General features: G+C 39.0%; 1 protein-coding gene across 1 annotated transcript; it reads left to right on the top strand.

Annotated features, from left to right (window-relative positions):
• The first annotated feature begins 8,420 nt into the window (after positions 1 to 8,420).
• Positions 8,421 to 8,855, top strand: LOC110264671 (uncharacterized). Its single transcript, XM_021106754.2, has one exon. The coding sequence runs from the start codon at positions 8,421 to 8,423 to the stop codon at positions 8,853 to 8,855; it is 435 nt and encodes a 144-aa protein (XP_020962413.2).
• Positions 8,856 to 9,091: the final 236 nt, after the last annotated feature.

Below are 9,091 nucleotides of genomic sequence, written 5' to 3'. Positions count from 1 at the left end.
GTTATATAGAATATATATGTGTTAGGTAAAAGCTTAGGTTAATTAAAGATTCAATTTATAAGCTCACTTAGCCATATATATCCTTACCTCTACCTTAGCCCCATTACAACCTTGAAAAGACCTCATGATGTTTGCATTGGTGCATTAAATGTTGTTGATTGGTTAGGTAAAGAACAAAAAAATTAGAAAGCATGATTAGAGAAGGATAGAGTGACTACCCTATACACTTGAGAGACTAGAGTGCACACACATCATCAGTGAGGGTTCAATGCTTGAATTCTATGTTCCCTCCTTTCATGAGCTACCTTCTTGCATTTTTTTTATCTGTTGTTATTGTATAGGAATTGAATTAGTGGAATTTGATTTGTGCTTGTCTTGAAGAGCTTATTTACTTTTAACTAAGTGGACAAGAATCATATAGTTGCATTCATATCTATAGGTTGCATTGCATTGCATGAGTTTTACATGTTCCTACTCATTTATTTTATCTCCTTCAACTAAACATGAGGACATGCTAATGTTTAAGTGTGGGGAGGTTGATAAACCATTATTTTATGGTTTATATTGTGTTTAATTGTGTGATTTTATTAAATCTTTACCCACTTATTCATTAAATTAGCATGTATTTACAATTCCTTCCAAAATTACTCCATGGTTGAAAACTTACTTCCTAGAGACTTTTATTTATGTATTTTAATTCTCCTTTATTCCATTCGATGCCGTGATCCATGTGTTAAGTGTTTCAGGCTTTATAGGGCATGAATGACTTGGAGATTGGAAAGGAGGCTTGCAAAAATGGAAGGAACACAAGAAATTAAGGAGATGACCAGCGAGAAGCAACGCGGACGCATGGCTCACGCGACCGCGCGAATTGGAGAAATCATAGTGACGCGCTCGCGTGCCTGATGCGAACGCGTGAACTGAAAGCTGCATGAGTGACGCGAATGCGTGGACGACGCGCACACGTGGAAAGGCAAAATGCTGGATGACGCGATCGTGTGATGTGTGCGATCTACAGATTTTGCAGAATTTGCTGGGGCGATTTTGGGCCATGTTTTGACCCAGTTTTCGGCCCAGAAAAGCAAATTAGAGCCACGGAACATGCAGAGACAAAGGAGGACATTCATTCCACATAATTTTAGTTTTTAGATCTGAATTTACTCCTCCTCTCGGTTTTCTCTCTACACATTCATAGTTCTTAGGATTTTGACTTTATTGCTTTTTGGATTGGGATATTGAGAAGAGTTATTACCTCTGCCAAGACTTCATCATTCTAGTTTGTTTCCTTACTTGTCACTTACTCTTTCATATCTTTAATTTATTCAGAGTTACTATTGGATGAATTTTAGAATTTATTAATACAAGAACTATTTTATTTTTAATTGATCTCTTTTTGATTATTATTGATCATGCCTTCCTTGATTTCCCTTTCTTATTTTGTAAAGTTTACAATCATAATGAGCTAGTAGTTTCATAACTTGATTGGGAGTTGGTTGAAAGGAGGACCTTGAGTTGGAATTCTCAAGAGTAAAATTATAATTGGGTTTATCGTTGGGTCGCCCTCTAGTCACTGACACTATTCCTTCCCAAGGGAGAGGATTAGAACCTTTGAATAGAAACTAACTTCCAACTTGCTTGACTTTCCTTTATCTGGTAAAGGATAACTGATCACACAACCTTCAATTATCAATTGATCTTGGGAGAACTCCAACAAGGATAGGACTTCCGACTAATCTACTCCCGGTCAAGGTTTTTATTTAAATTACACAAATTCTCTGATTTAATTTTCTATCTATCAAACTCAAACCCCTTTTGGAAAACATCTGATTAATAAAATAGCATATCTTTCTGCAACTCGTTGGGAGATGACCTTGGATTCATACTCCCAGTATTTTAATTCTAATTTTGTGACAACCCTTCTAAATTGATAAGTGAATTTTTAGTTGGTTAAGAACTATACTTGCAACATATCTCTTATAATAATTTCTTAACTCGCCAATTTCCGCCACGTCAAGACTATACTTGCAACGCCATATTTTTGTGAAAATCTTTACCGACATTTTTCCTCCGTCAGGGCTTTAGGTTAACCCTTCTTAGTTGAATGGGCTTGCCTTGGGAATCCCTTTTCCACGGTGCTTTGTCCACACAGATATCTGAGAGCACTTGATCTAATCTCTGATCAAAGTTGACTCTCCTAGTGTAAGGATGAGGATCTCCTTGAATTAGAGGCAAGTTGAATGCCAACCTCACACTTTTCGGGCTGAAATCTAAGATTCTTCCTCAGACCATGGTGATCTAATTCCTTGGATTTGGGTTCACAATAGTGTCATGGTTTTTACTAACCCATGCATTAGCATAGAACTCTTGCACCATGAGATTTCCAACATCCTGAATGGGATTGGTTAAGACTTCCGAACCTCTTCTCCAGATCACTCTTCGAATTTCCAGATATTCATTCTTCTTGAGCATAATAGGGACCTCCGGGATCACTTTCTTCTCTGCCACTACTTCATAAAAGTGGCCTTGGTGGTCTTTGGTGATGAATCTCTCCATCTCCCAAAATTCAGAGGAGGTGGCTACTTCTTTTCCTTTCCTCTTTCTAGAGGGGTCTCTAACCTTGGGTGCCATGAATGGTAATGGAAAGAAAGAAAAAGCTATGCTTTTCCAACACCAAACTTAAAACTTTGCTCGTCCTCAAGCAAAAATAAAGAAAAGAGAAGAATGGAGTAGAAGAAGAAGAAAATAGAAGGATATACAGAGAGAGAGGGCTTGGCCTTGTGGAGTTTTGGGTGGGAAATTTTGTTTTGAAGTGGATGGGGGTAGGTGGGATTATGATGGTTTTGGGGAAGTGAAATGGATGTGATTGGGCTAGGGTTTATAAGGAAGTGTGTTTGGGGAAGTGTGAAAGTAGGTAGGAATAAGTGGGGTAGGTGAAAGATACTGTGGGACCCACTGGTCCTGAGAGGCTAGAGAATCTAGATTCCCTGCTTCTCTGCATTGGCATTTGAATGCCCAAGGGCTACTCCCTGGCTGGCATTCAACGCCATCAATACTACCCATGAGGGACATTGAACGCCCAACAGGGATACCCTGGCTGGCGTTCAACTTTAACACTCCATCCAAAGTGTTCTGTTTTTACTGCTGTGAAAGTCTGTCTCTGTTTTGACTGTTGCATATAATTATGACTCTAAAAAGCAAGAAAAACAAAATAAAAGGAAATAATAATTAATTAAGGTTGGGTTGGCTCCCAACAAGCACTTCTTTAACATCACTAGCTTGACGGTTAGCTCCTTACGGAGGTGAGTATGGGCTTAGATTTTCACCCCTTACAGTGAATTTTCTTCCTGTCTTCTCATGAATTCTTGGTGAAGACAACTCACATGCCAAGTGAGAGGCCTTCAGTTGAAACTTTCTTGTTCTTCTTAGTACCTTTGTGCTTAGAGCTTGTTGATGGCTGCCCAACACTAAACCTAGAATTGATGTTTGGGGGCTCTATAGAGCTCTGTGTAACAACCCTAGTTTTTGAAAATCAAATAAAATAGTTATTTGTGATTTATTATATTTGTTGATAACTTTATTTTAAGAAAATTATTTTACTAAAGGTAATTAAATACATTTTCATGATAATTGAAGTTTAAATTAATTAGAATTTTTATATAATCTTTATTGGATCTTTGGTATAATTGAAATTATAAGTTTGATAATTGAAAAATTAGAATAATTGTATAATATAATTTAAATAAATTCTATTTTGAATGAATTATATTATTAACTTGAACTCCTAGAAATTATTTTTATTAGAAATGATTAGATTGATATTTATAAATACTTTAAGTTTAAGTCAATTAATATTTATGTACAACTTTATTATAATTAATTATTTTATAAATTGAAATTAAAGTGTCAGAGATAGGAAAATAATAGAGATTTGTATGATTTAATCTAGAAATTGATATTTGAATTTAAATTGTACTTTACAAAATATAATTAACTTGTTCAATTTATAATTGTAAATTAGAAATAATTGATTTAACTTAGCAATATGTTGATAAATAATGCTCCTAAATATTTTTAAGAGAGTATATTTGATTTTAAAATTATCCTACTCTCCAATTTTATCAAAATATCTATTCATATCTATCCATATTCTTTTATAAAATCCTAATTTCTAACCCTAATTCCCAAATTGAATCAGAAACCCTAATTCCCAAATCCCAGAAACCCTAACCCTAATTTTCCCCCTTTCCCCAGCCCTGAAGCACGCAGCCCCCACCCCTTTCCTTCCCTAAACGTAAATATCACACACACACTCAACAGAGAGAAAGGATAGAAGAGAAGAGGGAGCCGTCGCACTCCACCGTTCAACCTCGTCCCGCCGTGCCTCCATGGTCGCCGTTGCTGCAAGCTCGCCACCGCCGAGGAGAAGCTGCCGCCGCGCCTTGCTGTCGACCTAATCACGTCGCCGCCGACCCGTGACGCTGCCTCCAGAACCGCGAGAAGGACAGAGGGAGAAGAGAGAGAGTTCGCGTCGGAGGAGAGAAGGAGCCCGTTCCTCACCGCCGTCACCCATGGAGCCACGAGCTGCGCCGGTCGCCACCGCGTCGCGTCGGAGAGGAAGCCCGAGACTGAGTGCCGCTGGGAGAGAGGAAGACGCGGGCTGGAGGAGCTGCATCCAGTCACCGCTAACGCGCCACTTACTGCCGCCGTTCCGCCGTCGCCGAGCCGTTGCATCACTGGACGTCATCGCAGGAAGACCACAGGGAGGGGCTCGCAAGTTCTGCCCCTACTTCTGGTTTATGGAATCTCACAAGAACGCACTGCCGCCATTGAGCTGTCTGTTGCTGTTATAGTCGTTCTGGCCATCGGAGAACCACCGATGGAGCTCACTGGAACTGCTCAGAGGTTTTTGTCACTCATTCTGATTCTATCCTGTTTCGAGAATCTCACTGCTGCCACTGGAATCACAAACCAGAAAGGGGAGGATGTCATTTTCCTCGTTGCTGATGTTGCCATGGGAACTGGTGCTGGGAACTACTAACAGAACTGCTGTGCTTGGCGATCTTCGTGAGTTTCGACTAATTGAGGTAGGGGATTTAACGTTTTTAATTTAGAATGCCTACCAAGTTATTGGATAAGTGCAAATGGTTAACAATAGTTAAGAACTTCTTAATTGACATGAATGACTTGAAATGCATTTGAAATTAGTTAATCGTTGTGATTATTCTGAGCTATGATTGAACTTAGATGTTGTTGTAAATAATGATTAATTTCGTGTAACTTATTAAATTGAAATATGCTGAGTTAATTATTGAAAAGCGGACGTATGGATAATTGATGAATTGAGTTTGGATTGTTGCTATGAATGTTCTTTGGGTTTTGTTGTTGTGAGTGTTTGAAGCTGTAATTGATATTGGTGTTCTAATTTTGATGGATTTGTTAGAAATTCTGATCTTATGTGATATTGCTGAATTGGCTGGAATCTGGTTGTGAATTGTATTTTGAATTACTGATTTTGTGATGGGATGGCTGAGGTTCTGATCTTGAGTAAGTTATTTTGGATTATTTGATATTGAATTGGAATTTTAATATATTGGAATGGCTGTGAAATGGACTTGTGATGGGTTGGAATTGGTTGAACTGTGGCTGCGATTAGTAATTCATTTAAGTTTACTTATTAAAATGAGATATGATGAGTTAATCATTGAATGAAATGTATTTGAGAAAGGTTAGTTGTGGTAATTATACTGAGTTATAATTGAAGTTGGATGCGGATGTGAACTGAGTTCAGGTTATGGCTGTGATATTGAATGGCTTCGTTGCCGTGAGTAATTAACTGATGAGGTTTACTTTGATTTAAGGCCGTGATTGTTACGGGTTTTTCTGATTATTTTAGAATTGCTGGGAAATTCCAATTTTAGTCGATTATACCAAGTTGGTTATTATTGTTGATTTAAGTCCAATTAGAGTTGATTTTGAGGACGGTTAAAGAATTGAAGGTTGACCACTGAACTGTTTTCTTAAAATATGATCTTTAGAATAAAATGGTAACTTTGCTAATAACTGAATAACTTTAAAAATAACTAGAAACATGAAAAGTTGTTGTTTTGGATATTAGTTATGAATTCTTGAAGTTGGGCTGGTTAAGTTTTAAAGAATGGTTTATGGAAACTCTAATTTTAATTAATGTTAGGATGTTGGTTTTCAAACTGATTTATGATAAGATGATTATTGAGATTCTGTTGTTGTGATAACTGCTGATAAAAGAACTGGTGATTTGTGGAGAAAGAGGGAACCCGTAAGGGTGGCAAAGTCCGAGTTTTAGGGGAGATGCTGTCGAATTTTCATAAAAATCCAGATTCTGTTTTAAAATGTGATTTAGAAAAAGATTTGGACTTGAGAGGTTCTACGAATTGGTTCTTGATTTATTAAGAAATTGGTGTTTTGATTTAAACTGTTTAATAAAAGTTCATGTTACTTGATTGATTTAAATATGAAGGGGCCTATGTTTTGAAGTTTGGTTAAAGAAGTACCTTTGGGAGAGTTTCTGATTTAAGAATGAAAAGAAATTGGGTTTTTCTTGGACTTAAACAATTTTGGTTTTGAAACTGGTTCAGAACTCTTGGCTTACATGCTTTGGTTTTGATTTTAAATCCTTACTTTAATTTATCTCAACTTAAGCAGCTATGATTCCGAGAATTTCTGAAGAGTTTAAGAAATGAGGCAGGTTATTCTTCCCTAAAGTCTTGAGTCCTTGCCAAAGTTGTTGATTAATAACTCTTGATTTCAAAGTGATGAAGCGAATAATTTGAAAATGAGTGATTATGAGTCTTTCAGAAGAGATTTTGAATCTGGCTTGGTTATGAAGTTGTTTGAAAGTTTTAAAAAGAAAATTTACTTAAGAAAAGTGGTTCTTGGCAAGATGTGAACTGAATACATTTATAATTTGAAAGTAGGCCAAGAATGATTTTTTTGAAATAAGATTTTGAGTCTGATTGACTGTGGATGTTATTGAGAATATGATGAGGCTTGGCAAGGATGGTGGTATAGTCCCGCTTGCTCAGTGCGTAAACTGTTATGCAGGGATGGTGGTTTTGTCCCGCCTGCAGTGAGGATGGTGGTTTTGTCCTGCTCACATATTGATAAATTATTTGGCAAGGACGGTGGTTTAAATCCCGCTTGCGTGTTCCGGGCAAGGATGGTGGTTTAGTCCCGCTTGCTTGTGGAACCTACGGATAAGGATGGTGGTTGAGTCCCGCTTATCCGAGTCGGGTCTGGCAATATAACCGACGCATGAGCTCATGGCCAGTAGGACAGGCATGCATCATATGCATTTATATGACATTGTTTGGGTGTGCAAATTATAATTGGTTTGCCTATGTGAATAGTTATGTTTAATTGCTAATTGCTTTACTTGATATAATTGCTTGGTTGTGTTTGAACCTTCTTACTTGTGTTTGTGACTGAAAATTGGTTGGATTGTAATGACTTGGTTGTTGATTAAGTTGCTTGGGCCTAGGGCTGTGGTTAATTACGAGATGGACTGAAGACTGTGTTTGGTTTATATTTTTGGTTTAGAAAAGTATGAAAAGCTAAACTGGTTCAGCAGACTTAATGAAACTATGCTTGGAACAGTTTGATCATTCATACTGTAAGATCCAGAACTTTGAAAAGTCTTATTATGATCAAGTCTCAAATCATATAATTATTTATAGCCTTAATTTTAGAGATTATTTTATTAAAGATAATTAAGGCAAGTTTTGATTTATTGAATTTGAGATGAGTTATGATTATTATCCAATTTTATAATTATTGAATTATTTTCTATATTCAAATTATAAAGTTGGTAGTTGTGAAATAATAAGGATTTCTATATAATTTAGATTAAATAATTAATATTTTAAATATTAATACTGCTACTTTGGAAAATAAAGGGTTTAATTATATTATTTCTAATTATTTTGATTTGGACATTTTACGGAAAATAATTTGTAAAATTGGTGAGCAAATAGTATTTTCTATATGCAATTAGTGTTAGATTTAATGTGGGTTTCAATTACTATATTGTCCACAATTTTACCAGAAATTACCATAATGCCCCTAACCCTAACTTTTGAAAATGAAACCCTAACCCAGCAACCCGTTACTCGACCCGGTTCCCTTTTCCCCCTCACCCAGCTGCAGCCGAAATTTCCTTTCTTCCCCCAAAGTAGTATAGCACACACGGTTTCCTTTTTCCTTTTCCATGAAAGGAAAGAAGCAGAAGTAGGAAACGGAGAAGAGGGAGGAGCGAGCTAGCACCGGTGGGCCTCGCCGTCACCACCGAGCTGCTCGCCGTTCGCCACCAACGTCAAAGAAGAGGGGAAGGAGGGGCGTCGCCGTCGGCCGCCGTCGCCTCGTCCAGATGCCGCCTTGCCGCCGCCATGGCGCACCGAATGAAGAGAGAAGAGAGCGTGCCTCGCCGCGCCTCGCCGCCAGTGCCGCCATTGTCACCATCGATGGAGGAGAACGGGGAGAGCGCTTGCGAGGAGCTGCTGCAGAAGCCACCGCCGTGCATCCTCGTGCCGTCGCTGGAGATCTGGCTGTCGTTGCCGATCATCCTTGCGCCGCATCGGAGACAGAACTGTGAAATAAAGGGAGCGCGACCCACAGCCACCAACGGAGAAGAAAGAGCGCGCAGGAAAGTGAAGTCGCTGCTGTCACCGTCGCGTGTGGAGCCGCCGCCGCGCTTGACCTCCGTTGCTGTTGCACTTCGACCGCCACCATTCTTGCCGCCGTCAAGCTGCGTCGGAAGGAAAGCGCCGCTGCCGTGCCCTGTTAGAACTTCTGGAGCCGCGTTGGAGCTCGCTGCAAAATGAGGATGAGGCTAGGACTAGCGCCATTGTGCCTGGTAAGGACCTGCAACAGCTGCTGCTCTTGCTCTGTTCTGCTTTATTTTGCCACTGTTTAATGGTTATCCTTGGCGCCGTTCTGTCCGCTAGAGCTGTTGCTGTCGATTTAGAGTTGCTGCGCAATGGGGCCACTAGGAGAGTATTGCTGCTGCTGAACCATGGGCTCTGCGGCCGAGACTCTGCCGCCGAAGAACACTCTTCCG

This window comes from Arachis ipaensis, chromosome B7 (assembly GCF_059453495.1).
Source record: "Arachis ipaensis isolate K30076 ecotype BB chromosome B7, ASM5945349v1, whole genome shotgun sequence".
NCBI lineage: Eukaryota > Viridiplantae > Streptophyta > Magnoliopsida > Fabales > Fabaceae > Arachis > Arachis ipaensis.
Note: the sequence above shows the minus strand (reverse complement) of the source record. Positions and strands in the feature narration are given on the sequence as shown.